The sequence below is a fragment of the Panthera leo genome, chromosome C1, assembly GCF_018350215.1.
Source record: "Panthera leo isolate Ple1 chromosome C1, P.leo_Ple1_pat1.1, whole genome shotgun sequence".
Classification (NCBI taxonomy): domain Eukaryota; kingdom Metazoa; phylum Chordata; class Mammalia; order Carnivora; family Felidae; genus Panthera; species Panthera leo.
This window is the reverse complement of record NC_056686.1, coordinates 13,828,927-13,842,485: the sequence shown is the minus strand read 5'-3', so window position 1 is coordinate 13,842,485 and position 13,559 is coordinate 13,828,927. Positions and strand designations below refer to the sequence as shown.

The 13,559-nt window shown below is 42.9% G+C and overlaps 1 protein-coding gene across 4 annotated transcripts in view; it reads left to right on the top strand.

Moving 5' to 3' along the window:
- Positions 1-13,559, top strand: part of UBR4 (ubiquitin protein ligase E3 component n-recognin 4) — a 131,679-nt gene that overhangs the window by 22,072 nt on the left and 96,048 nt on the right. For 3 of the 4 annotated variants that reach the window (XM_042951686.1, XM_042951687.1, XM_042951685.1), the window contains exons 15-21: positions 988-1,175; positions 2,124-2,283; positions 2,404-2,489; positions 9,714-9,883; positions 11,213-11,495; positions 12,158-12,308; positions 13,217-13,296. In XM_042951686.1, coding sequence (XP_042807620.1) covers positions 988-1,175; positions 2,124-2,283; positions 2,404-2,489; positions 9,714-9,883; positions 11,213-11,495; positions 12,158-12,308; positions 13,217-13,296 — 1,118 coding nt within the window. The remainder of the gene's footprint in view (positions 1-987; positions 1,176-2,123; positions 2,284-2,403; positions 2,490-9,713; positions 9,884-11,212; positions 11,496-12,157; positions 12,309-13,216; positions 13,297-13,559) is intronic. The other variant, XM_042951688.1, reaches the window with a different exon arrangement.

Below are 13,559 nucleotides of genomic sequence, written 5' to 3'. Positions count from 1 at the left end.
CTGTTTGCCATTTTCCCCTGCCTAGCATGGATCCTGATTTTCTGTGCCCTCAAAGGTGACATGTTATTCAAGAGTAAGTTGAGCTGTGGAAAAATGGATGGTAGAAATTACTCTCAGTGAAGCCCAGATTGCTTTTCATCCTTTCCCCTCCAAGATCAAAATACATCTCGTTTCACGTTTCTTTCTGCATTAACCCATTTGTGTGTAAGGTGATTGGTTTGGCTGTTGTCATAGATGCGTGGTGTGGGGAGGCGTAGGGAGACAAACTCCACTCTGTTGCAGTGAACAATAGGGCAAAGTGAACATTCCCTTCTGCCTTTGTTTGGAGAGAGATGGAATGAGATAAATATCCCAGTTCATTATAATTGGGTTTGTGGGAGCGGTGTATAGTATTGTGAAAGGTGCAGTTTTATTTGTGTATCTGAGAGAGCGCGAGCGAGCGAGCGTGAGCATGTGTGTGCCCTGTCTCTCGTCTGTGTGTGTGAGAGAGAGAGAGAGAGAGAGAGAGAGAGAGAGAGAGAGAGAAGGTGTGTGTGTGCACAAGCATGGGAGGGTCAGATGGAGAGAGAGAGTCTCAAGCAGTCTCCACACCCACTGCGAGATCATGACATGAGTCAGAATCAAGAGTCAGACGCTTAACTGATTGGGCCACCCAGGTCTTAATTTGGGCTTTATGACCCATGGGCAAGTAAACATTTGTTTTTCAAAACATTTGGCTTGTTGGCAGTAAAGTGAGGTGGTTCTTTCTTCATTGGGCTCCTTTAAAAAAATACCAGTTTTATTGAGGTATAATTTATGTGCCATAAAACGCTTCTGGTTTGCTTACACACTTAGAGGAGTATTGACAAATTTATGAAACCACGATACTCCCACTGAGTCCAGATAATCCTCGTGTTCCTTTTGACGTAGACTGTTTCACAAAGCAGGTGTGCTAAAAAAATTTTTACATTGTGTTATTTTTATTACTTCTCTCTTTCTCTGTTCCAGATGATGACAGTGAGCCTATTTTGGGGCAATGGTTTGAGGAGACCATCTCCCCCAGTAAGGAGAAAGTGGCACCTCCACCCCCTCCCCCGCCCCCTCCGCTGGAGAGCTCGCCTCGCGTTAAAAGCCCCAGTAAACAGGCCCCCGGTGAGAAGGGCAACATTTTGGCTAGTCGCAAAGATCCTGAGTTGGTAAGAGTAGATTTCTGAGGTTTAGGGGAGGGAGAAATGGGAAGAAGGGGTGTGAAGAGCAGACCATTTGAACTCAGACATTTTGTAGATTGGTTAATTAACTGTCATGTTTAAAGGTATTTTTACTTAGGGCCTGAGTGTACTGATTGCATTTGATTAAATAACTTGTACCCTTGGTGTTGCTTCTCTGATTGAGGGTTAGTAACATAGCCTTTGGAGTTAGAAGTGAGTTTGGATCTAGCTTTTACCACTCACTGGCTTTGAGACTGTGGGCAAGAATCTAAACTTCTCCGAGCCTCAGCGTTGTCTTCTGTCATATGGGAGTGATAGTACCTGCCTTTAAGGGTGTTGCGAAGAAGTGAAGAGCCCTTAGCATAGGTGTGGTATGTCGTTAAATGCTCGCTAATTATTTGTTCAAGCAGTATTTCTAGATGATGTACTATCAGCCCTGTTCTAAAGCAGACACGTCAGATACGGACCTCACTTTCATACAGCTTAGTCTAGTCAAGGCTGTGGACATAAAACATTTACACAATAATTCAGTTTCATTTTGAGAGAGCAGTAAGGAGCCGGGAATTCCCTGTGTGTATAATGATCATACAGGCTTCCGAATTCCTTATTCCAATAATGTCCCCGAGCTGAACAAATACAGGGCCTTGGAGGAGTGAAAGAAGCAAGTCTGTGTAGAAGCCTCTGTCTTCACACGGAGTTTTCTGAAGTCTGTTGTGTTCAACTGGTGCCATTTTTTGTAACTGGAAGAATTATGTGGGAAAGATTGTCATAGTTAAGCTTAGCCCCACTCCCACTGTAGGGGCTTTAAACTCTGACTTGAATTCATTGCATTTGTTCCATCAGCTCTATGGGCATGTTTTATTTCTATTTAGATTGAGGATTTAGAGGCACTCTGGGCTTATGAACCTGACATGAACTTCTCTGTGCTCTCTTTAGTTCTTAGGTCTGGCTTCCAACATTTTGAACTTCATTACCTCTTCCATGCTGAACTCACGGAATAATTTTATCCGAAACTACCTGAGTGTGTCTCTTTCAGAACACCACATGGCCACCCTGGCCAGTATCATTAAGGAGGTGGACAAAGATGGACTCAAGGGTCAGTAGACAGGATCGGTGCCTGGCGGGTTTTTTTCCCCGGTGGGGTTTGGCTGTCACCGGGGCGGTGTAATGCATCAAATGGCTGCTTGAGTCATTGGCTTTCTTATTTGCCTCCAAGGTTCATCAGATGAAGAGTTTGCTGCTGCTCTCTATCACTTCAACCATTCTCTGGTAACTTCTGATCTTCAGTCGCCCAACCTGCAGGTTTGTGTGCACTGTGACCCTTTGGCCAAGCGCCGTCTGTGTCAGCTCCCAGTAGGCTGTAGCCTTCCAGTCGCAAAGGAACATAGTTTATCCTGGAGACCCCCTCACTGGAAAGAGTGTTGAGAGAGGATTATGTCCCACTGCCCTGATGAGGATCATTTTAGGGAAGAGGAAATGTGTTCTTTATCCCCAAGTCATTCAGTAAACTGAAAAGGAAAAATGATGAAAACCGCTCCTGAGGACTGTCGCAGTAGGCAAGCGGACAAAATAGATGAGAGCGGTTTATAAAAAAGGGAAATACACATGGCCAGCAAACGCAGGAGATGCTTAACTTAATTAGTAATCTAAGAAATACATGTTGAAATGTGTGTTTTAAAAGAATCATTCAGGCGCCTGGGTAGCTCAGTTGGTTAAACATCTTGATCTTGGCTCAGGTGATGATCTCACGGTTTGTGAGTTTGAGCCCCGCATTAGGCTCTGTGCTGACAGCACAGAGTCTGCTTGGCATTCTCTCTTCTTCTCTTTCTGCCCCTTCTCTGCTTGCACTTTCTTCGCACTCTCTCTTAAAAATAAATAAATAAGCTTAAAAAAAAATAATCATTCAAATTACAGGAGTAGGTGTTTTCAGATAGACTGCTATTTGCAAACTCACCACGAAAATAAAGCCTAGGATCTTGATTGTAAGTTTTGAAATCTTAGGGTTTTCTCTCCCCGCTGGTAGGTGATGTTCTGAATCCTGCATCTCAGATTCCTTCATTCGTTATTTTTATTTATATATTATATATCCATGTATGTATACATATATACATACATATACATATATATGTATATATGTATATATGTATTTTATTTACTAACAATTTTTTTGAAGTTTATTTTTGAGGGAGAGAGAGAGTTGGGGGGGGGGGAGGGACAGAGAAAGAGGGAGACAGAATCTGAAGCAGGCTCCAGGCTCTGAACTGTCAGCACAGAGCCCAACACGGGGCTTGAATTTACCATGAGATTATGACCTGAGCCAGAGTCAGATGCTTAACCGACTGAGCCACCCAGGTGCCCCTATATATATTTATTTTTACATTCGTAGTCCTTAAAGTTTTAAATTGATTGTTTTAAGCATTATAGTAATGATACCATGCTATATCTCATCTTTTTAGGCTTTCTTTTTTTCACTTAATATTATTTACCACTATGTTGCCCAGGTTCATTTATATTACTGCTAATTCTGAAGTTCTTGCTTTGACTGCTGTCTGCTGTCCCATTGTATTTGTGACTATACCAGCTCCCCTCTGCTCCCACTGTTGGACCTTTGGATTGTGTCAGATTTTGTTGCTATTCCAGTTGTTGTTGTGATCTTTGTTGTAGAAGTCTCCTGTGATAAAACAAGGGGTTCTCTTGGGTAGAGAACTGGGAGTGGAATTGGCAGGATATGGAGTATGTGATTGTAAGCAGGTGATGCCAGACTGGTCTCTAAAGTAGCTACATCAGTGGGGCACCTGGCTGGCTCAGTTGGTGGAGCATGTGACTCTTAATCTCAGGATTGTGAGTTTGAGCCCCACATTAGGTGTAGAGATTACTTTAAATAAATAATAAATAAAATAAACAAACAAACAAACACAGGAGCTGCACCAAGATTTACTATCACCAGCAATGTGTTCGAGATTTGTGGGTTCACTTTCCCAACATTTGACAAGGTCATATTTTGAGAATAACTTATTTTTAACACAGTCAGAGTTTGTGGTTCTCATTCTTTAGTGTACATAAAGATCCCTGGGGAATTTGTTTAAAAAAATGCAGATTCCTAGCTGTGGCCACCCTTCATCTCCCCTAGAAGAATTAAATTTGGTAGATCTCCAGTAGTTTGCCCTAAGATTGTTTTGAAATTTTTTTTTTTGTTATTCTTAAGGTTATTTCAGTGGATTCTCAGAATCAGGACACAATCGAAGAGATTGCACTTGCCCCAAAGGGACAAAATCTAGGAAGCAATTTCAAGAGGTTAAATTTGATTCTTAAAATCCTAGGCTATTTGAGAAATTCTTTTTTTTTTTTTTTCCCCCCACTTAAAGTTTATTTTGAGACAGAGAGAGACAGAGCGATGCAGAGGGGGCAGGGCAGAGAGAGGGAGAGCGCGAATCCCAGGCAGGCTCCATGCAGCCATCCCAGAGCCGGTGTGGGGCTCGAACCCACAAACCGTGAGATCACGACCTGAGCTGAAACCAAGAGTCAGACACTTAACCTACTGAACCATCCAGGTGGACCTATTTGAGAAATTCTTAAAAATTCATTTCTTTGTTGGGGCACCTGGGTGGCTCAGTCTCTTGAGCACCTGACTTCGGCTCAGGTCATGGTCTTCTGGTTTTTTTGGACTTAAGTGCTGCATCGGGCTCAGTGTTGTCAGTGCCAAGCCTGCTCTGTCCCATCTCTCTCTGCCCCTCCCCCACTCCAGCGCTCTCTCAAAAATAAAATTAACATTTTAAGAGCTTATTTCATCGCTTAAAAAGATAACTATAAAACCTATTTGTATGTACCTATTGTTAGATGAAACAGAGTGGGGTTTTTTTGGCAGGAAAGGGAATATAAACAGAGTGGTAAAGTTGTTGACCTAAGATGAAGAGAAGAAAATTCTTCAGTCAGTATATGGCCTGCAGCTCCTTCTCAGACTGTATAGGGTCAGGAAGTCGTGTCAAAGTTACGAGCTCCTTAAGTTTATTTAGGGAATAACTAAGATCTTAAGTTTATTTAGGGAAGTTTCACAGTTCACAGACTTGGCCTTTTCCTGCCGAAACTTGTCCAAATAATGGGGGAAGAAATATTTTTCTGTAGAGAATAGGAGTTCTTAAGACTCCTGTAATGATGTTGTCCTCATAGCATGTAAAAAACTAATTCCAGACCTTGTGTGGACATGCAACTTGTCTTCCCATAACCACTGACTTTATGTAGAACAAATCCTCAAAACTCCCTTCTCATTCCATCTCCAAACATGGGCTTTTAAATTCTGCCCCCAAATTTCATTGCTATGATGGAAGAGAGTAAAGGATGGTTAGTGTAATTTAACGACCTGCTATTGAGTTCCCCTGCCCTGCATATTGTTTCTCTGGGATCATGTACAGAGTCCTGTCCCTTTATCAAGATACCTGAGTGCTATTGCAGGACATACACGGTGTCCTTAAGGTAGGTTAGCAGAATGTAGCTCAGTCTGTGAAAGTAAGCAGATAGAAGTTTCATCACAAAAATTGTCTTCACCTATCAGGTCATAAAAACTGGTTCCGAGTTGGTAAGACCAGTAGGCCTGTTCCCTGCTTCTAGGAGAAATTGAAGCCTACTTATTTACTTCCCGAGATGACATCTTGGGAAGAGGGCTTTCTGTTGAAATGCCATGTGCTTGGTTGGCATGGCCTCTCTGTTCTTTCTTTCAAATTTGTTATTAGAGCAGTCTAGTAAGATGATTTGTGTCTTCTGAAACCAAACGAGAAAGCAGGCCTTGTGTGGTTTTCATTGTCCTGCTCTACTGGCCATTGGGGATTCTCTCTGTCTCTAGCCCTGTTGGGGATGGCACTGAAGGTTCCAGCTCTCTAATCATAGGGTTGGTTCCCCTGGCAGTCAGCCCCTGGCCTAAAGCTGTCGAGGGGCCTCCTTATTATAAACATAGGTAATGCTGAAAGGGGCTTATTATGAATAACAAAACACGTTCTTCTCACCCTTGTCAGGAAATGATGAGAGTTTTAGGAGCTCTGTACCAGGAATGAGACAAAGACCAAATATACATTTCTTCTTACATCCCGGGATCACAGGGGCTTAGTGTTTAATAGGTATCGGGTTTCAGTTCGGAAAAATAAACAAGTGCTGGAGATGGATGGTAGTGATGTTTGCACAGTGTGTGTGTATTTAATGCCGCAGAACTGTGCACTTAAAAAATGGTCAGTTTTCGGTTGCTTTTTATCACAAAGTAAAATGAGAAACATACGTGGCACATAGTATTAGTGCCTACTCAACATTAGCTGCTGTCTTTGTTACTATTACCATTTAATGTTGTGTTTATAGTTATTATATTTATTATTATGTATAAAATTATAATAATTTAACGTTACCGTAGAGGTCTGAGTTCATTCATTCATTCACAGAGTATTCATGGAGCACCTACTGCATGCCAGGTAGTGTAGGCACTGGAGAGATCCAGATGATTTGAGTTAGTGTGAGATCATAAGAAAAGGGGGAGATAGGAGATATCATGTGGATAAAGGGCCCATGGTAGATAGAGATCACGGGAAACTATTTGAACGGGGTAAAGAACACGGATAGGAGAGAGTCTAAGGTGTTGCCTGGGTTTACAACCCGGATGAGACCAGAAGGATGCTGTTGTCTTTCGTAGAAAGGGGCCATCGGCGAGAAGGGTTAGTTTGGTGGTAGAGGAGCCGTGCCGAGTGCTCGGGGAGCACTCCTGGGTTTGAGTCAGCTCAGAGGTTGTGTGTACTCGTGGATCGCTTATTTATGCACGGTTGCTCAGAATGGTCCTTTGGGTTCTTGAGCTACACGAGGCACAGTTTGCCATTTTCTCTTTTTGTTTTTAAAAACAGTGTCACCTTACCAGCCCAACTGTCTTGCCGTCCGTTGTGGTTAGCCAGCCTCGAAACCATTCTGCAGTAGAGCTTGAGCGTTAGGCTCTCCTTAATTTTTCAGGTATTTATTTATTTTTTTTAGATGTTTATTTTTGAGAGAGAGAGTGTGAGTAGGGGAGGGGCAGAGAGTGAAGGGGACAGGGGATCCGAGGATGGCTCTGCGCTGAACTCAAGAGAAGAACCGTGAGATCATGACCTGAGCGTAACCGAGTGAGCTGCCTAGGCTCCCCGAGGCTTTCCTTTAATGGAGTAAGCTAAAAGCAGTTAAGTAGGCGTTACCGATGTGATTATTGATTATGTTGCTTCCTGTGTCAGAATGTTGCATCTTACAGCCCTTTCAATCCAATGAGAAAAACAATTTGTATGTTTTTATATATGAGAATTCTATGTAAGAATTTGGTGTGTAAGAATTGTGTAGCATATACTAACTTTTTTAGTTAAACGGTTACCACTACCATTAAAGCCACTTTAAATATGATGACGTTTTGAGGGGCCAGTGGGATGAAGACATCTAGAAAGTAGTTGGAAATGTGAGTCTGAAATTCAGAACTTAAATTAAGAGTGGTAATGTGGTTTTGGGAATTATCCACTAAGGGGCAGTCGTTGAAGTAATGAGAAACAGCAAGGTGGGCGGGGGATGGCCCGAGCGGCGAGGGCTGGGGCCAGGAACCCAGGAGAGCTGGCATTAAGCAAGGGTGGGCATGGGGGTGCTCGGGCTGGAGGGGGCACTTCAGGCTAGGCCTTGGTTGGTGGGCTATGGCTCTCTTTTACTTCTTAGGAAGCCCTCTTCCTTAGGGCTAATCCAGGCTCTGAGGAAGGCTTGATCATTTTTTGCGGCTCTGAGGCCCGAGACAACGGACACAAAACAAAAAAACCCTCTCTTAAAAAAAAATCCTATAAATAACATTGTAACGTTACATTCTTCCACCAAATTCATGGTTTATGTTTTTCCATGTTTCTTTGTAGTCCCTGTCTGTGTAGATAGATGCACAGCTTTGCAGTTAAAATCAGAACATCAATTCATCTCTTTTTTTCTGCTTCTTTCAAGTTTTACTATTTCAAATATTACTCCATTAAGTTTAAAAAAATTTTTTTTCTAATGTTTATTTTTGAGAGAGAGACACACACACATAGAGTGCAAGCAAGGGAGAGGCAGGGAGTGAGGGAGACACAGAATCCGAAGAAGGCTCGGGCTCTGCACTGTCAGCACAGAGCCCGACACGAGGCTCGAACTCACGAACTGAGAGATCATGACTTGAACTGAAGTCGGACTCTTAACTGACTGAGCCACCCAGGTGCCCCGAGAATGTAGATTTTAGAGATGAATCTGGTTTGGGCAGTTGGGAGTCTTGTGGCTTAGTGTGTTTTTAAACCACTCTGACCTCTGTTTCCCGCATCAGTAGAATGGAGCGCATACCCAGGTAACATCGTGGCCCAGAGCGTTGCCTGTGACAGTTGGTGTGCGGCACTTAGTCATGATAACTGCCCAGCACATGGGAACTACTCCTGATTATCTGTGACATTTTGAATGGTTGTTTCCCAGGAATGGGGTCCTCTGGGGTGTTACCTAAGAACATAATTTAATTTGGCAGACTTAGAAACTTATCCTGTATCCTGAGGTAACTATGATTTGTGTTTTCTGAAGCCAAGTGAGAACACTGGCCTTTTGTCTGGTGTTCCATTGGCATCCTGCTCAGTTTGTGTGTGTGTTTGAGAAGATAAGTTACAGCTTAGATAACTGAGCTCAAAGTCAAGCTCATTTGAAAGACACGCTACAACTGGAGGCAGAGGCACAGCCCTGACTAATTGGAGGTGCCTTGACATCTTACAGGCAGATTTCTTTGCTAATACCGTTCGTACAAGTGGGTGGACCCACAGGTGCGGGACCGACCTCCCCACTTGGCGTATTACTTGTATATAACTGGTTATCGAAGAAAAACTGTCAGCCGTTAAAATTGTTCAGGAAGTTTTCTTCTGAAGGGAAGACTTTTCGTGTTCTGCCTGTTTGGAAAATCGTCCTGATTCTGCCGTCTCAGTTTGCATCTCTGCATTTCTCCTTTTTCAGGACCCCATCTCTGACACCAATTAACTGTAGTTGTGAATGGGGCTAGATGAGTAATTTTCCCTCGATAGTTTTCCTGTTTGTTGAGCGAAGTGACCTTTCTGCAAACCGCGTCTGAATCTGAATTTCTGTGTACCCTTTAAAATACTCCTTCAGCGCCGAAATCAAGAGTCGGGTGTTCAACCTACTGAGCCACCCAGGTGTCCCTTGACTTTTTTTTTTTTTATGTTTTTCCTTTGCAGTCAATATATTTTATTTTCTGAGCTACCTATTCAAAATTTTCCCATTTAAACCATTATGGTGTGTCCCTTCCTTACTGAATTGAAAGGTTCTTTGTAAATTCTAGATACAAGTTCTTAGTTAGATAAATGTTTTTAAAATACTGTTTCTCATACTGTGGCTTGTCGTTTCTTTTATTAAAAGTGACTTTTGAAGAGAAAAAAAAAATACTCCTCCAGCATAAAGGGTAACATTTAGGGCTCATTGGTAACCTTTGGCCTCATTCCCTGTCTTTTTCCTAATGGTTTCCTGTGTGTCTTTTCCTGGCAGAACACGCTGTTGCAGCAGCTGGGAGTAGCGCCTTTCTCTGAGGGCCCCTGGCCCTTGTACATTCACCCTCAAAGCCTCTCTGTGCTTTCACGCCTTTTGCTCATCTGGCAACATAAAGCCGCTGCTCAAGGTGATCCAGATGTCCCTGAATGCCTTAAAGTTTGGGACAGGTAAGAGAACTCCAGGTGAAGCCCTGCAGAGAAGGTTATGGACTTTTTTGATTTGTTTGACTTCTTTGTAGTTAGTCGGTGGCTCTGAGGTGGTATCTGCTGATGGCACAAACTGGTGAGGGCGGACGAGTGTGTGTTTCCGGTGGCCTTGGGGGAAGAGGTGCTGTTTAAAAAACGGGAGCACCAAATTAGTTATCTAATTAATTAAATAAGTAATATAAAAAACAGAAGTACATAAACTATGGTCTGGGAACAAAGTCATCCGTTGGCACCTGGGGGGGTTTGGTTGCAGTTTTGAGACATAACCTGACTCCTGAATGTAACCGATTCAAGAGTCCTGTCCTGATTTATTGAAAGGTGGGGAACAGGAAAGCCAGCTCTGTCTTTGGCTGTTCTGTTTTCAAAGTGAAACCACTCCAAGTGACTTGCAGTCTTTTTTTGGACAACTTTTAAAGAATTTCTTCACTTGGGGGAAGCTCAGATTAATCATCGAAATCCTCTTTAGATGGACCTATATTTGCCATTTTTGTTTACATGGTTAGGAGCCTTCAAAGCAGTTTGTTTTCCTAAAAGCCTTTGCTTTTCTCTTCCTCATTCTGTGATCAAATAGCTGTAATGCTGGATTTGAGAAATCCTAAACCTCCTTGAGTGCCAAAGACCCACTGTGTTTTTTCCTGGTGGAATCTTGCAAAAAAAAAAAAAAAAAAAAATGGGGAGGGGGGTTGTCGGGGGAAGAGACGAGGATGAGGGAAACCTTTATTAAAACACAAATCTCTTTCCTAATAGCCAGAGGCAGTGGAAATAGTTGGCTACATTCATTCCTTTTTTGCATAAAATCTCTTCTGACAAGTTCTCCGAATAGTGTAATTTCTTTTTATTGCTTTTTACCGCACCGACTCATTTTGGACTGTTACCATGTAGTGAATTTAACCTGTAGGGCTAAGCTCTCAAGATAAGCTATAGAGCCAAAAACGATAGGGGAAAGTAATTGAACTATCTCTACCTGTCCAGGTTTATTAATTTAAAAAAAAAAAAAAAGGAGCCACCGTTTTGGGGGCTTCCGGTTCTTTTCATGGTCAGAAATGGCGGAGTGCGTGTTAACACTATCACCACAGTCGACAGGGAATGTTTTGTGGTCGAGTCTTGCTTTTTTGTAGCCAGGATTGAGTTCTTAAATCTTCTCTTTCCACGTAGATTCTTGTCTTCCTTGATTTGTTGTCTTGATGCCTGGGTTTAGAAAGCTTAACTCTTCCACACGTGACACCGTGACTCGTGGGGGACGTGTTCTGACTTTGTCCACCAGACACGTTCTCCTTTTCTCCGCGGTAGGTTCTTGTCGACCATGAAGCAGAGCGCCCTGCAGGGGGTGGTGCCCAGTGAGACGGAAGATTTGAACGTTGAGCATCTGCAGCTGCTCCTCCTCATTTTCCACAACTTCACCGAGAAAGGCCGGCGGGCCATACTGACCCTGTTCGTGCAGATCATCCAGGAATTGAGTGCCAGCGTGGAGGCCCAGGCGCGCTCCGTGCCCCTCATCCTGGCTCGCCTCCTTTTGATCTTCGATTATCTGCTTCATCAGTACTCCAAAGCCCCTGTGTATCTGTTCGAGCAGGTACAGATGAACGCATTGTTTTCGCTCTACTGGCTGTGATTGAGAGTGTCACTCTTGAGTTGTGGTGATCCAAAGCAAAATGACCTGCTTACTTGAGGTTTCAGGTGTTTGTTGTGGTAGGTTTATGATTAACCTTGGGAATACCACTGGACTTCTGGATGTGCACTCACGCTTTGTACCTAGCCAGGAGCAGTAAGTGTAGATTATTTGATTTGATGCATTTGTGAAAATTGGATTATAGGCTCTGTTCACAGATATCCTTTGAATCACCCCACTTTATACCTGTGTCTAGCTCTGCGCCCCGAGCATCGGTTCCCCCCCAACCCGCCACTCCCCACCGTGAATATTTGTTAGTGGAGGAATGATGGTTGAGCAGTAGGTTTTATGGATTAGTAAATTCTTTTGTTGTAAGGATCCAACACGAGGATGGGAGGTCCAGGTAAAGATTATTCAGCATTTCCTAAAATGTTTGCTTGAGTGCTATTCCTATTAAACTTCAGCAAAAAAGATTGTTCCCCAAAAAAGTCACGGAAAAATCTAAAACTTTTGTTTTGGCTTGTGAGTTTCCCAGTCTTTGATATGTTGGTCAGTTGTGATGCCTGCAGTGAGATGCTGAATGTGGCTGTGTATCTTTCTTAATTTGAGTATTTGTGTTTTAAAAGGTACAGCATAACTTGCTGAGTCCTCCTTTTGGGTGGGCAAGTGGATCCCAGGACAGCAGCAGCCGCCGGGCGACTTCCCCTCTCTATCATGGGTTCAAAGAAGTAGAAGAAAACTGGTCTAAGCATTTTTCATCAGGTCAGAAAAAAGACGGTCAGTAAGAAGCTGACTCATTGGCTCTCGTTGGGGGGATTAAATTTGGTATTTGGAGACTCCTCAAGGTTTAGTCTGTTCCTTATAGGTGGCAGATACCAGTGGATTCAAAACATTTTCAGAAATAGACCGTTGCATATCCCACATTGATTTAAAAACAAAAAGCAAAAAACCATTGATACATAAGAATTAGGAATTCTTGTGTATGCTCATAGAGTACAGTATTTGGATTTTTGCCACTTGGAGTGATTACATTTAATTTTTCAGAGGAATGTGGTTCTGACCCACAGGCTAAATTTCCTTTTGGGTCATGGTGGGGTCTATTCAGAAAACAATGGGAGCCATGACATTCTCTGCAGTGTTTCTCATAGAGCAGGTGTCCCTTCTTTTGATGAAGTGCCTCTTGTGTTTATCTTTAGTTTGTGTTTGCACACTTCCTGAGGAGTGTAAGCTGTTGAGTGGAGTTTGTGGAAACTCCTCAAACCTTAGATCCTGTCATTGGGATCTCCTAGTAGTTAGTCCTGTTGATATTGGGGAGACAGCCATTTAAGTTTAATGCAGTTAGTCTGTGGGTCCAATTTTGATGATTAACTTGGTGTTTGCAGAGCACCTCTGTTACCTCCTAGAGCAGTGGTTCTTAACTAGGGATGCTTGGGCCCCATGCCCAGAAGGGACAGTTGGCAATGTCTGGAGACCTATTTGGTTGTCAAAACTGGAAGGGTGCTAAACATCCTGTCGTGCACAGGATAGCCCTCCCTCAGCAAGGAATTATCTGGTCCAAAAGTCCGTAGTGCCAAGGTTGTTTGTGTTTTCAAGTGTCCAAAGGGTTTTCTTAATTTTTACATTTTATACTTACTAAGCAGAATCGAGAATGAAACCATTCTTCTAACGAGCTTATTGTTTTTCAGATGCTGTCCCACAACCCAGATTCTACTGTGTCCTGTCCCCAGAAGCCTCAGAGGATGATTTGAACCGACTTGATTCTGTGGTACCAGGAATTTTAAAACCCCATTTTACATGTGGGTCAGATGGTTTCCACCAAAATCAGTCTGGCAGGGGAAAAGGGAGTCACTTGCTTTTTGTAATGAGGGAATTTGGCCTGTATTAGGATTTGAGGTTATTCTAGAAGGAAAATATTGTTTTGAGATTTATTCGCTGGGCTCCACTTTTGCTGTAGGGGACCCTTCTTCCCGTCTTCGTTGGCGTGTTCACATGCCGATATTTTAACGGACAAAAATAGTTGCCTCGTTC